The sequence below is a fragment of the Dendrobates tinctorius genome, unplaced genomic scaffold (assembly GCF_039654945.1).
Source record: "Dendrobates tinctorius isolate UK_male_01 unplaced genomic scaffold, ASM3965494v1 ptg000026l, whole genome shotgun sequence".
NCBI classification, from domain to species: Eukaryota; Metazoa; Chordata; class Amphibia; order Anura; family Dendrobatidae; genus Dendrobates; species Dendrobates tinctorius.
This window is the reverse complement of record NW_027361694.1, coordinates 8,988,687-9,010,109: the sequence shown is the minus strand read 5'-3', so window position 1 is coordinate 9,010,109 and position 21,423 is coordinate 8,988,687. Positions and strand designations below refer to the sequence as shown.

The window sequence follows — 21,423 nt, the reverse complement described above, 5'->3', positions numbered from 1 at the left end:
GGATCCACAAACATCGTCTACGATGCCTGATGCGCTGCTGTCTCGCTCTCTCCTTCTCCAGAACAATCACCCTCAAACGATTTGCCTCCGCTGTAAAATCCGCCAAATTCTTCAAAATATTTCCAATGACAACATCCATCTTCGCCAGTACTTGCTCTTCTCTCCAACCTGCACTTTCTCCTCTACAACCTGTCAAAGAAGGGCTGTAGGAACATGCTATATATAGTTTTCCAGTAGCCAATCCCGTTCGGAAGGCCACAAGGGTCAATTTTAAAAACCGGATCCGGCGTAATCCATCGAAAAACGGATAGAAAAACGGATGAACCGGATGAGACGGATCCGGTTTTGTCTGTCAAGAAAAAGACGGATCCGGCAGAAAACCGGATCCGTCACATCAGGTTTTACTAAACATTTGCCGGATCCGGCGTTCCGGCACGACGCCGGATCGCGCCTGACGCCGAAAACCTGATGTGTGAAAGTAGCCTTAAATAAAAAATACGTTCATACTTTTTAGAAGCTCATGTGTCTTGTGCTTTTGGTACCATTTTTGACATTGTAAGGCGTGAGTGCAAGAGGGGTCTTGGAATCAAATGATCTCTGTCGATGTAGGACCTCTCTGAGGCTTTGCTTATTTATGACAGCGGCTTTACACTAAACAGCACAGTCACAGGATTCTTCGCAACCATCAGGCAGTCAGCAAATATTAAAAAGGCATTCTCCTTCTTGCCCCTACTTAATGGGAGTGTCGGAAAAAGCTGAGCACAGCGTTCAGCTGGTTTTCGGCACTCCCATAACAATGAACAGAGGGGAAATGTACTTGATCCAACGCCACTGCAATCACATCCCCGCTGTTTGGGGGCGATGGGGATCACAGCGATAACACCTGCAGCAATCGGGAAGTTACATCTTATCCTATGGATAGGGAACAGCTTTCAACCTTGAGAATGTCCCTTATCAGAGGTCAGAATATAAAAGGGCTTTCCCATTATATGTTGTGAAAACCAAGACCTCTTTCCATCCCTATTGCCCCCTCTAACCTAGTCGCTGCTGCAGCATGACATACTGTAGGTCCATATATGACCTATGGCCCCCCCCTATGTTATATATAGGACATCTGCACATTGCACAGAAGTAATTACACTGCTGCGGCTGTCACATCGGGTCACATCCTTAGATTTAAAACCTACTTAAAGTCACGATACTGCAGATGAGAAGAGTGGTGGTCAAGCATTGTAGGATTAAATTACACATGCAATTACTTTGGTAAGGACTTGTTAAAGGTAATCTGTCAGCAAGTTTTTGATACATAATTTGGGACCAGTATGATGTAGGGGAAAAGACCCTAATTCCATTAATGTGTCACTTACTGGACTGTGCATTGCTGTTTCAATAAAATCAGTGTTTCATCAGGAAATTATGGCTACAGGACTAGGTATCTCGTGCCTCCTAGTCAACTGCTCTGTGTAACCCCGCCCCCCACCACTGATTAGAAGCTTTCTGTCAATACAGTGTACACAGAAAACTGTCAATCAGTTGTGTGGGCGGGATTATCCAGGGCTCAGCATTCAGAGCACTGCTTGACCTGCAGCAGAGAAAACAGTGATTGTATCAAAATGACAGCATGCAGACCAGCAAGTGACACATTTCTGGAATAAAAAAAAAAAAAAAAAAAAAAAAAAAGGAAAAAATGCCAGCTTACCCAGTTGGTTCAAACCATAAGCTGCTATACTGTATAGGCTCTCTTAATCAACTATAGCACCACCTATCTTAGGATCTTTTCCTTCATATATCCCAGAAAAATAGCAATGTGTATTATGGCAATGATAAAGGTTTAGCCGAAACGCGTCTTGCCGTGCGCTTTACAGCAGTAATTTTTCCTATCTCTGCCTATATTCATAATATGCTGCTATGGATAATTATTTTTAATCTACGTTTGAAATAAAGAAAAATATTTTTTACGTACTTCAAACTTGGCTCGCTGGATTCATCTCCTTTTTGCATCTATTGTTGGCAAGAGCTTCTGTCTTTTATCCGCTGCTGAGAGCCTATACAGTATAGCAGCTTATGGTTTGAACCAACTGGGTAAGCTGGCATTTTTTCCTTTTTTTTTTTGTTCTATGAGAGTTTTTCTTGCCGTGCCTACCCTTATTAGGCAGAAGATTCTAATGATTGAACTTTAACATGAATACAGAACAGACAATTTTGGATGTGGATGATTATGCCAATAGATTAGACAGATCTGCACAGATCTTTAAAGCCAGTAATGTGAACAGGGTGCAACTTCCTGATGAATTGTCCACCATTATAAAAAATCTGGAACATAAAATGAGCAAAGAAATAAAAACTTGGTGGAATCATAACTCTCTAAATGTATATCTTGAAAAGGAGATGATTCCCCGCGGACTAAGACTACGGAAAAAAGCTACAGCTCATTTTAGTGAGGAATTCCAGAGAAAATGGGAGGACATTCTCAGCACATGTTCCTTGAAGCTTATTCAATTGATTATCAAGGAGGAAGAAGTTCACCTAGCTTCCATACAGACAGATATCAAAGATCTTAAAAATGATCTGGCTAAATTTTCACAACATGTGGACTTTCAAAAATTACAAGATAAAATGAAATCAAACTTAGTTAAAGTGGAAAATTCTATTACAGATATTAAGAAAAGAAAGTTTGAAAGATCTGAAAGACTACAAAGAAAATAAAGTCTATAATTGGCAATCCTATCCACGCCCTACATTAAAGAAAAATCTGTATACACAGAATAGAAACAAAGTGACTTTTTCAGATGGGAATAAAAGTTCAGATTCCTCTTCATACAATTCTACAGAGGACACTTTGGATTCTTCATCTTTATTCACTTCTATTGAAGAAAATGACGGCGTATACAATCCTGGAATACAACAAAGGACTTTTTATTCTAGAAAGGTTTCAAAAAACGGAGGAAAAGAGGTGGGCGGAAACACCATAGTGCCAGCAAGAAGAAATCCGCAAAGGAACAAAAATTGGAGGTATTAGAGGTTCCTATATGGAACCTCTCTAGTTATATACTAACGGAAGATCAAATTTCCTTGTTATCTAGAGGACTAGGCTATTGTCCGACATATAACTTTGATTTGTATAAAACCTTGTTAGATGTTAACAAATTGGCACGCAATTTTACCATTAAATGTCATTTTTCTGATGATAATGTTACAAAGTTATATGATGATATCATGTTATCGTATGAAGAACAAAAAACACTTTTGTCTGCAAAAAAACTACAATGTGAAAGCACAGATAGTTATATAGATCTGAATTCAACCTTTCATACAAAAAAACCTCAATTTTTTTTCCCCTGAGGTCACGTCCACCAGTCCTGGATTCTTTCCAGGAGCTGGTGGAAAGTGAACTTATAGAGCTGGATAAAGAAATTAGAAACAACCCTATAAATAGAAATAATTTATCTACAAAAGAAAGAATGGCTTTAAAGGATTTAATAAGTAATAAAGATCTGTTAGTACGTGAGGCTGACAAAGGGGGAGGAGTAGTTATTCTTATTGCAGGATTGTATGAAAAGTTGAATTTATTAGACCTTGAGAATTCTCATGCCTATCAAGAAATATTCTATGATCCTACTATTGAATTTAATGGGGAGCTCAAAGCATTGCTAGAGGAGGGCTTATTCAATGGGGCTCTAACACAGAGGTTATTTGACTATTTACATGTCACCTGTCCAATTGTTCCTATTTACCATTCCCTCCCTAAGGTCCATAAGGATGTATTTCCACCTCCACTACGTCCTATAGTGGCAGGTATTGGATCTTTGGGAGAGAGATTAGGAGAATGGGTGGATCATTACTTACAGCCTCTGGTGAAAGAAATCCCTAGTTACATCAGGGATACCAAAGCTTTAGTTACCATGATGGAAAATTTTGTATGGGATGATCAATATTCCTGGATTACAAGTGATGTAGTTTCATTATATGAGAAAATAGGGGGGGAAGCCAGCACTGCTTAAGGTTAGAACGCATAAATTAAAGTGCATATGCACATAATATCCAGCTGTATTCAAAAATGAGATATTTGGCAAAAAAATTGATCAATTCAATTGAGCCACCCCGCCGTGCCAAGGCAATCTCATGTGGGGGGTCCTACTCTACATTTATAATAAATACTGTGCCATTACGGCCTCCTAAGAGCATGACCACATCAAGTGCAATCTGTACCTGAACATTACTGGATCGCTTCCATGAAGCAAGTGCAGATGAAGGCCAACCAGGTCTGAACACAGACATATCAGGATTGACCTCCACACATTGCCCGACCAGCAAACATAGATGAAGGGCGATGTTGGCCCAGACACAGGTGCACAATTAAATAAAGCTTGGGGCAGGGCGGGGCTGCCGTGTGTGTGCACAGCAGCCTAGATCCATCATAATGAACACAGAAAAATTATAGCGGACATAGCCAAGCGTGCACAGCAATAGTGGTGGTGAGCCACAAACCAACCACAAGAAAATAGGGGGGGAAGCCAGCACTGCTTAAGGTTAGAACGCATAAATTAAAGTGCATATGCACATAATATCCAGCTGTATTCAAAAATGAGATATTTGGCAAAAAAATTGATCAATTCAATTGAGCCACCCCGCCGCGCCAAGGCAATCTCATGTGGGGGGTCCTACTCTACATTTATAATAAATACTGTGCCATTACGGCCTCCTAAGAGCATGACCACATCAAGTGCAATCTGTACCTGAACATTACTGGATCGCTTCCATGAAGCCAGATGAAGGCCAACCAGGTCTGAACACAGACATATCAGGATTGACCTCCACACATTGCCCGACCAGCAAACATAGATGAAGGGCGATGTTGGCCCAGACACAGGTGCACAATTAAATAAAGCTTGGGGCAGGGCGGGGCTGCCGTGTGTGCACAGCAGCCTAGATCCATCATAATGAACACAGGTAGCCATAGATTCCTTAATTTATCACTTAGAAACATTTAGTAATTATGCTATAGAAATCAAGGATTTTTTGGTAATGGCAGTAAGGTTTTTACTCAGTCACAATTATTTTTCTTTTAATAGCAGATTTTTTCTGCAGAAGACTGGAGTCAGCATGGGGGCCAAGTTCTCCCCGTCTCTGGCAAATCTAGTTATGGCCAGATGGGAGGAATTGGTCCTATATGCTGACTCCAATCCTTTTTCTAAAAGCCTGGTGTGGACAGGGCGTTATATAGATGACTTGGTCATTATATGGAAAGGAACACAGGAGGAAGCCTCCAGTTTTATAAACAGCATCAATGTGAATGATTTCAATCTAGCCTTTACACATTTTTGGACTAAAAATTCAGTGAATTTTCTAGATGTCACATTAACAGCAGGTCTAGATGAAGATGACAACAAAAAAATCTTTATTAGCCCCTACCGCAAAAGCACTGCCAAAAATACATTACTGGCAGCTGATTCTTGCCATCCTCCACATGTGATAAAAACTATCCCCCCCCATAGGAGAGCTTATAAGGTATAAACGAAATTCAACTGATCCAAAAACATATAAAAATGCACAGGAATTAGTTAATACGAGACTAAAAAATAGAGGATATCCAAATTGGATGTTACAGAGAGCAACCAAAATAGTCAAAGATATTGATAGAAAGGATTTAATAATAAACAAAAAAACAACAAAAAAATCACAATCTCCAAATAATAAAAAAAAATTTTTTCTCTACTCCATATAGTCTTCAGTATAACAACATAGTTTCTATTATAAAGAAATATATTCCTGTGTTAAGCCAGGATCCAAAACTAAAACAAATTATTGCAGAAAACTAAATCACTTATGTAGCATAAAAAAGGACCTACTTTGCAGGATAAACTATCGCCCAGTCTGTATTTGAATTCCTCGCTGGAAACCAGTGACACCTGGCTGAAATTAAAGGGGTTTTTTAAATGTGGAAATAAGAGATGTACTTGTTGTCAATATGCACATAAAATCAACAAATTTTCCTCATTCCATAGCAACAAAGAATATTCTATTAACAGTTTTTTGAATTGTAATTCCACCTATGTAGTATATTTGATTGACTGTACATCATGTTGTAAACAGTATATAGGTTGTACAACGGGAAAATTGAGGAAAAGAATCAGAAGACACATTTCTGATGCTAATAACCCCTTCAGCTTCAATCCATCAGCGGTCTCCAGGCATTTTTCACAGCATCATTCTGGCAATTTTGATAGCTTCAGGTTTAAAGCAATAGAGTTAGTAACACGGTCTACCAGAGGAGGCGATAGAAGACGTAAACTACTTAACAGAGAATCCGCTTGGATTTTTACCTTGGAAACTAGGATGCCAATAGGCTTAAATAATAGACAAGATTTAATTAGAATATATTAAAAATCCTAAAATTATGATTCTTATGCTAACAATTATAACCTGCTCTGTCTGAAGTTCTTAAATATATGTTTTTTTGAGTAAAAATTATATTATGGAAGTATTGTGGAGGATAACATGAAAAAAATCTCTGTATATATATTCTGTTATATCATGTATTGTAAAATATTTCTTAAAATGTTTGGAAAAATTACTGCCAGCGTATTAGCTTCAGTTAGGGTTAACACTTGTTTTTAAATAGTTAATCTTATAGGTGGATGCTCACAAGTGTGATCTATTAACGCTTAATCAACTATAGCACCACCTATCCAAGGATCCTTTCCTTCATATATCCCAGAAAAATAGCAATGTGTATTATGGCAATGATAAAGGTTTAGCCGAAACGCGTCTTGCCGTGCGCTTTACAGCAGTAATTTTTCCCATCTCTGCCTATATTCATAATATGCTGCTATGGATAAATATTTTTAATCTACGTTTGAAATAAAGAAAAAGATTTTTTACGTACTTCAAACTTGGCTCGCTGGATTCATCTCCTTTTCGCATTTCTGGAATCAGGATCTCAGCTCCTAAATCATAATGCTCTCAGATTCGAGAGCAAAACCTGCAAAAAAATCCCAGTCATTTCTCAGGTGGATATTAAGAAATGTCATAGAACCAGAATTCTCCTTAATTAGGCCTCTTTCACACATCAGGTTTTCGCCGTCAGGCGCGATCCGGCGCTTTTGACAAAAACCGGATCCGGCGAAATGCAATGCCGGATCCGGTTTCCCCCCCATTGACTTGCATTAGAGCCGGATCGCGCCGGATGGCCATGCGTTTCATCCGGTTTTCGCCGGATCCGGCAATGTGTCGCGATCTGGCGTCTGGAAAAAACGGCTACTGTAACGTTTTTTGTCTCCGGCGAAAAAGCCGGACACGCCGGATCCGGCGTGTCTGGCTTTTTCACACAATGAAAGCCTATGAGGCCGCAATGCGCCTGATCCGGCGACAGCCGGATCCGGTGGCCGGATCCGGTTTTTTTGGTCTGAGCATGCTCAGTAGCTCTGCCCACAAGACATATATAAAAGCAAGACAGTGGGACCCTCAGCAACACCCAACATGCCACCCAAGCCAAGAACCAGGAGCAGGAGAAGGCAGGAGACATCTGTAGCAGCACCATCAGCACCACCACCACGCCAAATGGAGCAGCAAATGGAACATGCTGAGGAGGGGAGTCCAGCAGCAGATGAGAGACGGTAATTATCAAATCCCCCATTCCTCCAAACTAGGGCCATGGAATATCAAGATATTCATTGGCCCTTTGTTTCTCTTTATTCAACAGCCGCCCAAGAGATGTAGCAGCAGCAGCAATGGCAGCAGCAGGAACACCACAGCCATGGAGTCTGGCCAGCAGGAAGACAGCACATCTTCTTCTGGGAGCCCTCCCTCGCATCGTCAGCGTTTGACGGTAAGTTTTTATTTCCAAAATCCATCATCTCTGTAATATATGTCTATTCATTGCCTTTTATTTCAAAACAGGAATCACAAGATGAAGAGGAGCTCCCAGAAGAAGAAGGAAGGGGTGGACAGACACCTGGAGTGGGCTCACAATTGGTAAGATTTTGGCATCAAACGCTGAAACACAACATCACACTACACACAACACATAGAAAACAATGTTCTGCAGACCACACACAGCAAACAAATGCCTACATCCAAAGACATAACATTTTTTGTTTTCTTCTCTAGTCTTCCCAATCTGGTGCTCGGGCAAGAGGTCCTCGCAGTGCCTCCCAGGGTCGTCGGCGACAGCAACGCGGCGGTCACCAGCGTGTAAGTATAAATATTTTTGCTTTGTTTTTTTGCACTTTTTATTTCATTTCTTTTGTGGAGGCTAATTATGTTATTTTTGTCTTTTTCTTTAACAGCCTTCACAGCGTGCTCCCGACTCTGACGGTGAGGATGGAGGAATCGATGTGGACCACCTCATCGATCTCGTCAGAGAAAGGGAGCCGCTCTGGAATATGGCTGACCGCCGCCACGCTGACCTGATTGTTACCCGGCGACTCTGGGAGGAAATCTGTTCGCTCCTTGTGGACCGCTGGGAGGACCTCGATGCTCGGGCCCAGATTAAAGAGCTTAAGTATATACAGTACCGGTTGCTTGATGTAAACCAGTGTTTCCCGAACAACAGTCCTCGTGGTCCCCACGGATCATGTGTTCAGGATTTCTATTTACTATGGAAATCCTGAAAACATGACCCCTGGGGACCATGAGGACTGGAGTTTGGGAAACACTGATGTTGTATACTAACCACTCCTTTCTCGTTTCAGGGAACAGAATTGTGAAGCGGTGGCGGTCTGTGAGGGATCGTTTCAAGAAGGAGTTCAATAAAGAGATGCGGGCCCCGAGTGGATCTGGAGGACGCAGGAGCAAGTACAAGTACGCACAAGCCCTGTCGTTCCTCCGGGAAACAATGGTCACTAGAAGGTAAATATTACACACCACATGTGAAAAAAAATGTTAGATGTAACTTTTTTTTTTCAGCCAGGGCCATACCATGTCACTATTTTAATTGTTTTTTTTTCTCTTTATTCCACAGCACGGTGAGCAGCACTCGGGAGCCTGCACGATTGGACCCTTCTGAGGCGATCCCTGAGGAGACCGGCACCGAGGGACACTTCGACCGCCCCGGTACATCTGCACCTTCCCAGCCTTCCCACACATTCGACCCATCTGTCCCATCCACCAGCACAGGAGCATCGTGGCCTCCTACATTACATGAAGCTGCTGGTGAGGAGATCGATTTCCCTTTACCCCACCCTTCTGCCCCTGCCACCTCTAGTACACCTGCGGGTACTGGGCGGCAGCGGCAGAGGGGTCAGGAAAAGACTTATGCGCCAGAGTTCTTGCATCTGAATGCATCTTTCCAGAACTGTCTAAAAGTCTTGTCAGAGCAAATCTCCGCAGGCTTTCAGCAGATCAACTCCAGCATTCTGGAGGTGAAGACACTTCTGCAAACCATGCATTCAGAAGCAAGATCTTTGCCAAACCACACCTTTTTCAGGTCTGTTGTGGAGCGCATGGAAACGCTATCTCCTACCCAGCAGATGCATGTAATGCATTCATGCCATGGTGCTCTCCAGCAAGTTACCTCCCAACCTCCTCCTCCCACCACGGTAGTTCCTCCACCTGCACCCCCTCCAGCCACTTTCCATCCTCCCCCTCCTATTACATCTGCACCCCCTCCAGCCACTTTCCATCCTCCCCCTCCTATTACATACCATCCACCTCCCCAGTACCAGCAACCTCCCCAGTACCAGCAACCTCCCCAGTACCAGCAACCTCCCCAGTACCAGCAACCTCCCCACTTCCAGCAACCTGCCCCGTACCAAACTCCTTCCCCGTACCAAACTCCTTCCCCTTACAACTTGCCATCAACATCATCTGCTCCTACAGTCCCTGCCCAACCCTCCACTCCACCGCCCACCACCTCTTCTGCCTCCCACATGTCCACCCATTCTGTAGCTTTTTCCACACCATCACCTCTAACTGTTCCTTCCCCACCACGATCCCAATCCTCTCTCCACACTCCCAGTGTCGAAGTGTCCCGCAGCCCCTCCAGCAGTATTTCCACCCCACACTACACAGATTTATGATGTGTTTTGTAATAAAAATGCCCACTTGGTTTCAAACCTTTATTAAAAAAGTTTTTTTAACTTTAAAAACAGTTTACAAAAAAAAAATATTTTAAATAAAAGTTAAATTATTGTTTACACTGGTTGTCTGTCATTTCTTTCTGCGGCGAAATATGTTTAAAAAAAAGGTTAAATACAGGGTATTTAAAAGGTAAAAAGGTATTCAAAACCAGGTATATAACTGTGGGTAAATTTTAGCTTTTTGCCACAGTTGTGTTCCAGGTTGTGTTTGAAGCAAAGTATTTCACCTAAAAAGTTGTGTTTATTGTTGGTGATTTCCTAACAATGTACACAACTTTTGTTAAAAGGTGAAATACTTTGCATAAAACACAACCAGGTACACACCTGTGGCCTAAAGCTAAAAATAGAGACCATGACAAGATAGCCAACTTTGGTTGGCAAAGGTATATACTGTTGGTACAGAAGGTACACAAGTTTGGTTGGGCACAAATCTTTCACACTCTGTCATCCTGCCAATGTACTCTGCCTTGAGGTGACATAAAGTATAGTGCAAAATTGTCCCTCATTACTGAAACCGTCACAGAACTTCTAGTGGTAATGTCATGGTAATCTTGCAAGGTGGTTTCTTCAGAGGTGTCCTCAATGGAAATGGGTTCCTTGCAGATAACAAAATTGTGGAGTACCACGCAAGCTTTGATCACCTCGTCCACAGTTTCTGTCTTGAGGTTGATCGCAGTCAATAGGACCCGCCATTTGGCTGTCAGAATACCAAAGGTACATTCAACCATTCTTCTTGCTCTTGTGAGGCGGTAATTAAAAATGCGTTTTGTTCTTGTCAATCCTCTGCTAGAGTACGGTTTCAAAAGGTGTTCTGACAGCTGGAAGGCTTCATCCCCTACACAGACAAATGGCATAGGTGGACCAGATGTTTGCGGCAGCGGTCTAGGTGGTGGGAACTGGAAGGTGTTTCCATACAGTTTACGCCCCATGGCAGACAGTTTGAAAACTTGAGAGTCATTGGAGCGGCCATAGGCCCCAATATCAACAGCAATAAATTTGTATTCCGCGTCAGCGATGGCCATGAGGACAATTGAAAAATATTTCTTGTAATTGAAATATTCCGATCCCGATCCGGCTGGCTTTACAATGCGGATATGTTTCCCGTCCACAGCGCCCAAGCAGTTGGGAAACTGACATATCTGTTGAAACTTGTCAGCAATTTCAATCCACCTCTCTGTTGTGGGCTCTGGTAAAAACTCTTCAGCTAAGGAGTCCCACAGTGCACGGCATGTGTACTTCACCATTCCTGATATGGTGGAAATCCCGAGTCTGTACTGGAAATGCAGTTTCGAAAGGGATTCTCCAGTTGCAAGAAATCTGTGGGGAATTAAAAAACAATCAATTAGTTTTAAATCACAGCATTACATACCAAAACTCAGCTATAACACTTGGAGATACAAACTACCACCAACAGACGCTCTGCGGGTGAAACAGAGAAGCGGCAATAGGTGTCTGCTTTTCTTATGAGGTGTGCAATGCGCTCCACCAAGTAATCAAAATTCTCCATTTTCATCCGAACATATCCAAAAAATTTATCCGGGTTTCGTCGAAGGTCCATGCAGAGTGTAGAATAGACCCCACGCGTCATTCTCTTGGCTGTGATGGGGTGGATCCACAAACGTCGTCTACGATGCCTGATGCGCTGCTGTCTCGCTCTCTCCTTCTCCAGAACAATCACCCTCAAACGATTCGCCTCCGCTGTAAAATCCGCCAAATTCTTCAAAATATTTCCAATCACAACATCCATCTTCGCCAGTAACTTGCTCTTCTCTCCAACCTGCACTTTCTCCTCTACAACCTGTCAAAGAAGGGCTGTAGGAACATGCTATATATAGTTTTCCAGTAGCCAATCCCGTTCGGAAGGCCACAAGGGGTGTTTTTAAAAACCGGATCCGGCGTAATCCGTCGAAAAACGGATAGAAAAACGGATGAACCGGATGAGACGGATCCGGTTTTGTCTGTCAAGAACAAGATGGATCCGGCAGAAAATCGGATCCGTCACATCCGGTTTTACAATACATTTGCCGGATCCGGCGTTCCGGCACGACGCCGGATCGCGCCTGACGCCGAAAACCTGATGTGTGAAAGTAGCCTTATTCGCCATCTTCCATCCTACAGAGAGTACACCTCGAGAAAAGCACCTCTGCCCCTTTTCTGTATTTCATGTTTATATGGTTCTGAAAGTTTGACGATTCATAGAGATATATTGTAACGTTTTATGTAGCCATATGGACTACTGACTATTGCCTAAACAGTGATAATGATAGGTATGCAGTAGGGTGCCAAGGTTTCGACTACTATGATCTAGTGTTGATGGCGTATTTCAGAACAGGCCTTCAATTTTAAACAACTACGAGAATTATACCCATTGAGACGGTATTAAAAGCATCTACTTATACATTGTAATTTGCACAAATTAGCCCATACAGTGGTCAAATCCAAAGACCATTTATAGAACTTAAGGGTATAAAATATTATGGTGCTTGAGCGGTTTCAATGAGTGACATAAAAAAATGCCATTATATTCTCTATTTAACCACATTAGCAGTGTTTTTAGGTGTAGGATGTAGTCACTATACTGTGTGCAGGTCTGATGAAAGAAGGCATGAGAAAGAACAGGCAGCGGTGACCTCTACAGGCCAAAGGAGAAGACTACACAACTAAAATGTCTGCTCAAATATCCTACCTACAAAATGCAAAATACGGTGCAATGAATCATTATCGCTATAAAGAGTATAGTACGACTTTGTTGTACGTGTTGTCCCACCTCACAGGTAAAATGAATGTACAAATTTAAAAGGATTTTGTTTAATAATATTTTTTAAAAATTAGAAAGTTTCGATGCGCCATTCCATTCTCAGGCACAAGTGCTCTGTTAAGTGATACTGATTTATTAGTGCAGTTTAACCTATAATAATAGAAATTAGATCATTAGATTTTAAAAGGTTTTCAAAGACTTTGAGCCGTTATCAATATTTGATCCGTCCAACTCTCATGATTTGTAACAATCACCAAAGTGCATGGGATCAAGTTGCAGTATCAGGCATGTCCACAAGTGTATGTGTGGCGCTGTGCCAGTGTAAACAATGAATATTCAATGTATACTACCATACTTATTCTCCTTAATAACTAGGCTGAATAATCAATCAATTAAATATTGAAAATTGCATAACTGACTTTTTGTTGCACTTTATGTTTCACATTTCTTAGGTCCAATTTACAGTGAAGAATGTCATTGCCCTGAACCGGACAGTGACATGTGGCTAAGACATATGTCATGTAAAGACTCCATTCCACAAATTCAACATGATCTCAAACATTTTCCAACGGTTGATCCAGACAAGATTGCTGTAGAAATCCCAGAAAGATTTGGTGACCGCCAGAGCTTGTGCCATTACACCATCAAGGATAATGAGGTATGTTCTGTACCCAAGGATATGATGTATTTCATTTTAGTGATACTAAATTTGCTTAAATGTGACATCGTCACGTATACGGTGGATGACATTGTTACTATGAGGCAGCCTAAAGCCAAATGTTTTATGGGAAGGGTGATCCTACTGTTCATGGAGCATAACACTCTGATATAGCCTGACCCAACAAAGTAAAATATGACATTTTAATGTATTGATTGCCTGGTGTTCTTCCTGTAAACAGCTGCTTCCTAGACAATATGGACACCTTTTGGGATAAAAGTCTTGTCGAATTCACTGAAGCCAACAAATGAGCTGAGCTGTTCTGCCCAAGTAGTCGTCACAAGCCACTCTGGTCTACTGAGCTCACTGATTGGCTGCAGTGCTGTCGACTTGACGTCAACACTATAGACAATAACAAGCTCCACAGCAGCGGCAAAGACTCACGGCTTCTTGTCGGGGAGTGGAAGTAAAGCACACCTTGTGCTTTAAAACAAATTCCACCTAGGGACATGTGTTTTCTGAAACCAGAAAATGTATGTGTTTTGCGTCAACATTTTTTTTTGCAGTTAAATAGTTAGCACAAAACACATACTTAACCAGCTCTCTTGTTTCTCTGCACAATCCTTAGTTAAAGAGCTCGTCAACTACTCGGACAACCCCTTCTCAATAGCTATATTTTCCCCACAGCAATATAATAACACTTATATTCACCTCCAGTGCCGGCATCTTTCCACCGATGTCAGCAATGGCTCTCCCAGGGCTCTTGTGACATTATGTAATACGATCTGTGACGATTCTGGCCTAATACGTCCAAGAGTGGACCCTCTGGGTCGTGGATCAGGAGCCCCTGGGCCGAGCTCACCAGGTGAAGACCGACCCCTGTACAGGGATCGTTAGGGGCAGGACCGCAGGGGGCAGAACCGCGACAGCCGGTACCAGGAGGGACGGCTCGAAGGACAGGCAGGCAGAACAAGAGTACCAGGACGGAATAGCGGAAGGCACTGGGCAGGAGTCCACAGGAGGAGAGTCGGAGCAGAGGGGACAGGGCAGAGACAGACAGACGGGAGCGGAGCAGGACACAGGGCACACAGGGGGAAATAGCCCTAGACAGAAGGACAGGCAGGATACTCTAGAGCAGATATGCGGCCGATGAGTGCAGGGAAGTCACACAATCACCAGGCGCCCTCAGAATAGGGCGGACGCCTGATATATCCTGAACCAGGAAGTACGTCCTACAGACCCGCCCCTCAGCGACGCCCCCCACTAGCGGAAGAGAGCGGGGGAACGCGCGTGCGCGGCCTAAGGCCGGCGCGGTTACCCGCAGCAGGGCGGAGGCCAGAGCGGAAGTGCGCGTGGACAGGAGCGCGCAGGTGAGGGGACGCTGCGGCGGGCACCGCCGCTGAAGGGGCATTGGCGGGCACGGCCGCCGATGTCACAGTACCCCCCCCATAGGTCCTCCCCTTCTGAGGTTTGCCAGAAATCTTTTCATGATAAGGGGGGCATCGACATTCTCTCGGGGCTCCCAGGACCTCTCCTCTGGACCAAAACCCTTCCAGTCGATAAGAAAAAGAGTTTTACCCTTGACCCTTTTCATGGCCAAAATGTCCTTTACTTCAAAGACATCGTCCGAACAAATTGGCGAAGGAGGGGACATGGAGGTTGGTTGGAACCGATTCAGAACTACAGGTTTAAGGAGCGAGACATGGAAGGCGTTAGGGACCCGGAGCGATGCCGGCAACCTCAATTTGTAGGCTACCTCGTTAATGCGCCCAAGTACTTCAAAAGGCCCGATGTATCGAGGACTTAACTTGTAAGCAGGGACTTTTAGGCGGATATGTTTGATAGAAAGCCAGACTTTGTCCCCGGGATGGTATGGGGGTAGATCCCTTCGTCTCTTGTCTGCGTGTCTCTTAATTCGAATGCTGGCTACCTCGAGCGCCTCCCTGGTCTCCCTCCAGATTTGCGAAAATTCCTTGGCGAGAGTATCTGCTGCAGGAACTCCAGACGATGCGGAAAAGGGCAGCGGAACACCAGGATTTAGCCCAGTTACTACAAAGAACGGCGTCTTGGCCGTTGATTCGCTGGGATGATTATTATGAGCGAATTCTGCCCAAGGTAGGAGTGAGACCCAATTATCCTGATGGGCGTTAGAAAAGTGGCGTAAGTAGGTAGTCAAAATTTGATTAATCCGTTCCACTTGGCCATTGGTTTGCGGATGATACGCTGAGGAGAAGTCGAGAGACGTGCCCAGGAGCCGACAGAGAGCCCTCCAGAATCGGGAGGTAAACTGGACCCCTCGATCGGTCACGATTCGTAGAGGGAGACCATGCAGTCTGAAAACCTGGTGGATAAAGATCTCGGCCAACTTCAGAGCAGATGGCAGTCCGGACAAGGGAATGAAGTGGGCCATCTTGGAGAAGCGGTCTGCGACGACTAAGATGGTAGTACATCCAGCAGAGCGAGGCAGATCAGTCACGAAATCCATTGCGATTTGCTGCCAAGGGGCCTCTGGCACAGGCAACGGATGAAGGAGACCGGAGGGCAGAGTCCTCGGAACCTTGTTCTGAGCACAGGTCCTGCAGGAGGCTACAAAGTCCTTTGCGTCCTGGTGGAGAGAGGGCCACCAGGGCCACCGGGAGAGAGGCAAAAGGGTCTTCTTAATCCCAACGTGCCCAGCAACCTTGGAGGAATGCCCCCAGCGCAGCACCTCCAGACGCTTGTTCAAAGGGACGAAGGTCTTGCCAGGCGGAAGAATAGAGAATTTCACAGGAGCCACGGAGATAACTTTAGCCGCCTCGATAATATATGATGGATCCTCCTCCTTTTCAGGTGACTGCAAGGACCTGGAAAGTGCATCAGCCTTGATGTTCTTACTGCCGGGCCGGAAGTGGAGCTTAAACTCAAAACGGGAAAAATACAGGGCCCACCTGGCTTGTCTGGAGTTGAGTCTCTGGGCGGATTGCAGGTAGGCCAAGTTCTTGTGGTCCGTGAAGATAGTAAAGGGATGCACTGCCCCTTCGAGCAGATATCGCCATTCCTCCAGCGCCATCTTAATGGCCAACAATTCCCGGTCCCCAATGGAGTAGTTGCACTCCGCAGGGGAAAAGGATTTGGAGAAGAACCCGCAGGGGACTAGACGTCCGGATGGAGCCTGTTGGGAAAGGACCGCCCCAGCTCCAGTGGAGGAGGCATCTACTTCTAGGATGAAGGGCCTACTGGCCACTGGGCGGTGTAGGATCGGAGCAGAGGCAAAAGAGCGTTTCAGGGCAAGGAAGGCGTCCTCGGCTTCGGAAGACCAGCCGTTAGACTTCGTCCCCTTACGGGTCAGGACCGTGATGGGCTTGGTAACTGTAGAAAAGTGGGGTACAAACTGTCGATAATAGTTAGCGAAGCCGAGGAACGCTGGATGGCCTTTATGCCAACTGGACGAGGCCACTGGAGTACCGTGGACAGCTTCTCCGGATCCATCTTTAGGCCGGAATCCGTGATGATATATCCCAAGAAAGGTAACGCTGTTTGCTCGAAGAGGCACTTCTCAATCTTGGCGTAAAGACGATTTTCTCGAAGGCGCTGCTGGACCATGCGTACACTTCTCCGATGGGAGTACAGATCGGCCGAGAAAACGAGGATATCATCCAAATATACCACCACGCAGGAATAGAGTAGGTCCCGGAATACCTCATTTACGAATTCCTGAAACACCGCCGGAGCATTGCAGAGACCGAACGGCATGACCAAGTATTCATAATGGCCGTCCCGAGTATTGAAGGCCGTCTTCCACTCGTCCCCTGCTCGGATTCGGATTAAGTTGTAAGCTCCCCGCAGATCCAACTTCGTGAAGATCCTGGCCCCCCTCAGCCGGTCGAAGAGTTCTGGAATCAGCGGGAGCGGGTACCGGTTTTTAACAGTGATGTTGTTCAGGCCCCGGTAATCAATACAGGGTCGCAGGGACCCATCTTTCTTCCGAACGAAGAAGAAACCTGCGCCCGCAGGGGACGAGGATTTCCGGATGAACCCCTTGGCCAGATTCTCTTGTATGTATTCCGTCATAGCCGTGGTCTCTGCTGGGGATAGGGGATAAGTTCTCCCTCTGGGAGGGGTGGCTCCGGGGATCAGGTCGATAGGGCAGTCATAGGAGCGATGAGGTGGTAAGGAGTCCGCCTCCCTCTTGCTGAATACATCAGCATACGCGTGATAGGGTGCGGGAAGGCCCGGAAGGTCGGCTGGCTTCGACCACGGACGGGGACGAATGAGAGCCCGCAGGCAGTGCTCCTGGCAGGAGTGCCCCCAACGGAGAACTTCCCCAGAGTGCCAGTCAATCACCGGCTCGTGCCGTCTGAGCCAGGGTAGCCCAAGAAGAACAGCATGGGCTAGTTGCGGCAGGACATAAAAGGCTATTCTCTCGAGGTGGAGTGCTCCGATTTGAAGATCTACTTCGACGGTAACCGTGGTGATGAGTCCGGGTAGAGGTTTACCATCGACGGAGGAAATAACACGAGGGTTCCTCAATACATTCACCGGGATCCGGAGTTTATCAACCTCCTCCTGGCGGATGAAATTACCAGCAGCACCCGAGTCCACATACGCCTCCACAGATCCACGCTCCCGACCTGTAATTATCAAAGCTGAAAGGGTAAGGGGGAGAGAGGAATTTTGATCACCTAGGGGGTCCTCTCTTACCTGACCTAGGTGGAGGCATTTCCCGGCCTCTCTGGCTTCTCCGGACAAGAGCGCACAAAATGGTTGGCCCCTCCGCAGTACAGGCAGAGTCCCTTGGTCATCCTCTCCCTGCGCCGCTGCTCGGACAGTCTGACACGATCAATCTGCATGGGCTCAGGAGCGGTACTAACAGGAGATGCAGGGAAACGAGGGACAGGAGCCTGGTACAGCCTAAAGGACCTTCTCTCTCCGACCGCCTCTCGAGCGCGCTCCTGAAAGCGTAGATCAATACGAGTGGCCAGAGAAATAAGGTCCTCCAGGGTGGTGGGAGTGTCTCGCCCGGCAAGCTCATCCTTGATCTTACTGGAGAGACCTCTCCAAAAGGCTCCCACAAGAGCCTCATTGTTCCATCCCAACTCTGAAGACAGGGTCCGAAAGCGGATGGCGTATTGCCCCACAGTAAGGGAATCCTGGCGGAGGTTAAAAAGGGCCTCCGTGGTGGATGCTAAGCGACCCGGTTCATCGAATACCTTGCGAAAGGTTTCCAAGAAATTCTGAATGCTAGACACTACGGGGTCATCCCTCTCCCACAAGGGATTCACCCAGGACAGAGCCTCACCCTCGAGATGGGACACAATGAACGCCACCTTGCCGCGGTCAGTAGGATACTGGAGGGGGGCCAGCTCAAAGTGCAGTCTGCACTGATTCAGAAAACCCCGGCATAACTTAGGGTCTCTGCTGTACCTGGGGGGTTTACCCAGACGGGGAGACGGAGCAGAGACTACGTCCCGGGGGGAAGTTGTTGCGGCCGCAGAGGATTGCAGAGCAAGCAATCGATCATCCACGGATGCCATGTAACTTAAGATGTGGGATTGAGCGTCGCGCTGCTGCGCGAGCTCCTGCTGGAGGCTGGCCAGGAGGGGGGCGTGCCCGGGGTCTGAGGTCTGCAAGGCGGATAGCCGGGTGTCCATAGACTTCATGAAGGACATTATCCGGGTCTGATTTTCTCGAAGGAAAAGCAGTTCCTTCTGTGTAGCGGCCGCGGCACCGGCGGGATCCATGGCCTGGTGATACTGTGACGATTCTGGCCTAATACGTCCAAGAGTGGACCCTCTGGGTCGTGGATCAGGAGCCCCTGGGCCGAGCTCACCAGGTGAAGACCGACCCCTGTACAGGGATCGTTAGGGGCAGGACCGCAGGGGGCAGAACCGCGACAGCCGGTACCAGGAGGGACGGCTCGAAGGACAGGCAGGCAGAACAAGAGTACCAGGACGGAATAGCGGAAGGCACTGGGCAGGAGTCCACAGGAGGAGAGTCGGAGCAGAGGGGACAGGGCAGAGACAGACAGACGGGAGCGGAGCAGGACACAGGGCACACAGGGGGAAATAGCCCTAGACAGAAGGACAGGCAGGATACTCTAGAGCAGATATGCGGCCGATGAGTGCAGGGAAGTCACACAATCACCAGGCGCCCTCAGAATAGGGCGGACGCCTGATATATCCTGAACCAGGAAGTACGTCCTACAGACCCGCCCCTCAGCGACGCCCCCCACTAGCGGAAGAGAGCGGGGGAACGCGCGTGCGCGGCCTAAGGCCGGCGCGGTTACCCGCAGCAGGGCGGAGGCCAGAGCGGAAGTGCGCGTGGACAGGAGCGCGCAGGTGAGGGGACGCTGCGGCGGGCACCGCCGCTGAAGGGGCATCGGCCGGCACGGCCGCCGATGTCACACGATCCCTGCAGCCAATCAGCACTGGCTTCTCTCTCCACTACTTCAGAAAACCATCCATCCGGAGGAAGTCAGGGTTGCGACTGCTCTCTCAGTATCTCTGGATGTCAATTAAGTCCATAGAAGAGAAGAATGAAGCTGGCGCTGATTGGCTGCAGGGATGGTGTGACATAACAACGCATCGTTGGTGAGTATAGGTGTTATTATTTTACTGGGGGAAAACATAGATATTGAGAAGGGGTTGACCAAGTAGTGGTCAACTTCTAAAACTCTTTATCCACCAGGCATCTCATTCTGATGGCAGTTTTTGACTCTTATCTGTCTTTTTCTCAGCTCCTCTCAGCTTATTTATTTACCAAAAATTTACTTCTACTTCCATGTTGTCATAAATCAGACAATAGGAGCTTAGAAGAATGAAAATCAGTTTTATCAATATACAGTATATAGTTCATAGTGCACATTGATAAAATTGATTTTCATTCTTCTAAACTCCTATTGTCTGATTTATGACAACATGGAGGTAGAAGTAATATATATTTGCAGTAGTGTTATTGAAAGCTATAGTGTTTGCCTATACTAGATTTTAGCGGTGGTGTGCTTCTGTACCTTGCTGCATCCTATTTGACTGGACTTTTATTGTTTTTTGTCTGGAGGTGATGACCAACTTTGTATATTGTAAATTTCTAAAAACATTTTTATGAATGTAATGTAGGCGATGCACCAAACTCTTGGGAAGATGTTTCTCTTCTGAAGATATATATGTCTTGGGTCACCAAATCATAATGCACTGGCTTAGTTCACTTTCCAAATGCACCTCAAAAGCAGAGAAAGAGTAATGAGAAAAATACCTGAATTCACTGCTTAACACTTAAACGTTATTTACCCCTATAAAGTGTCCTGACTTCATCTTTCAATTTAATCTCTTAGATTTATATAAAAACCTACGGGGAACATGTTGGCTTTAGAATTTTCATGGATTCACTTCTTCTGTCCTTAACAAGTAAAGTAAGTATCTCTAGTAAAACTCATGCCATGTACATGATAATGAGGTGTACGATTAGGGGTAGCAATGTGTTCATGTAATAAATATCAAATACTTACAGAGGTTTTCTGGGAATATAATACAGTTGTTTTAATTCATTATATGGACAAGACAATAAAATAGATTATTCTGCTTTTAGGTGATTTATGTATAGGATTATCCTATAGATAAATCAGTAGCACATCTGTGGTGGTCCGAATCCTGCCTCCCTTGCCCATCATGCAGAAGCTTTTCGAGGTTATCTGAAATATTAGGCCTGGCCACTGTAAAATGGACAGCCCCATACCTGGTAAACAGTGAAGGGCATGTGGCGCTTGGTAGTGCTCCACTGGCCTTTTGGTAAGCTAAATGGAAGGAAAGAGCCAGGATTGAGATCACTACTGATCTGGTAATAATGGATATCTTAAATATTGACCATTTAAATTAAGTCCCAGGACAGCCTCTTTAATGAGTAGCTAAACTTTCCACATTTTTATTTACCGTATTTTTAATTGTCTGCAGAGC

The 21,423-nt window shown here is 45.5% G+C and overlaps 2 protein-coding genes across 4 annotated transcripts in view; one reads left to right on the top strand and one right to left on the bottom strand.

Moving 5' to 3' along the window:
* The window catches only part of BIVM (basic, immunoglobulin-like variable motif containing), a 117,708-nt gene extending 112,881 nt beyond the window's left edge, over positions 1-4,827 (bottom strand). The window contains exon 1 of one of the 2 annotated variants that reach the window (XM_073569483.1): positions 4,737-4,827. The gene's annotated coding sequence lies outside the window, so the exon portion shown is untranslated. Of the gene's footprint in view, positions 1-4,209; positions 4,318-4,736 lie in introns of those variants that run through there. The other variant, XM_073569484.1, reaches the window with a different exon arrangement.
* The window catches only part of POGLUT2 (protein O-glucosyltransferase 2), a 189,346-nt gene that overhangs the window by 20,623 nt on the left and 147,300 nt on the right, over positions 1-21,423 (top strand). The window contains exons 1-3 of one of the 2 annotated variants that reach the window (XM_073569488.1): positions 4,905-4,950; positions 13,290-13,495; positions 20,805-20,882. In XM_073569488.1, coding sequence (XP_073425589.1) covers positions 4,941-4,950; positions 13,290-13,495; positions 20,805-20,882 — 294 coding nt within the window. In that variant the 5' untranslated portion in view covers positions 4,905-4,940. Of the gene's footprint in view, positions 1-4,904; positions 4,951-13,289; positions 13,496-20,804; positions 20,883-21,423 lie in introns of those variants that run through there. The other variant, XM_073569487.1, reaches the window with a different exon arrangement.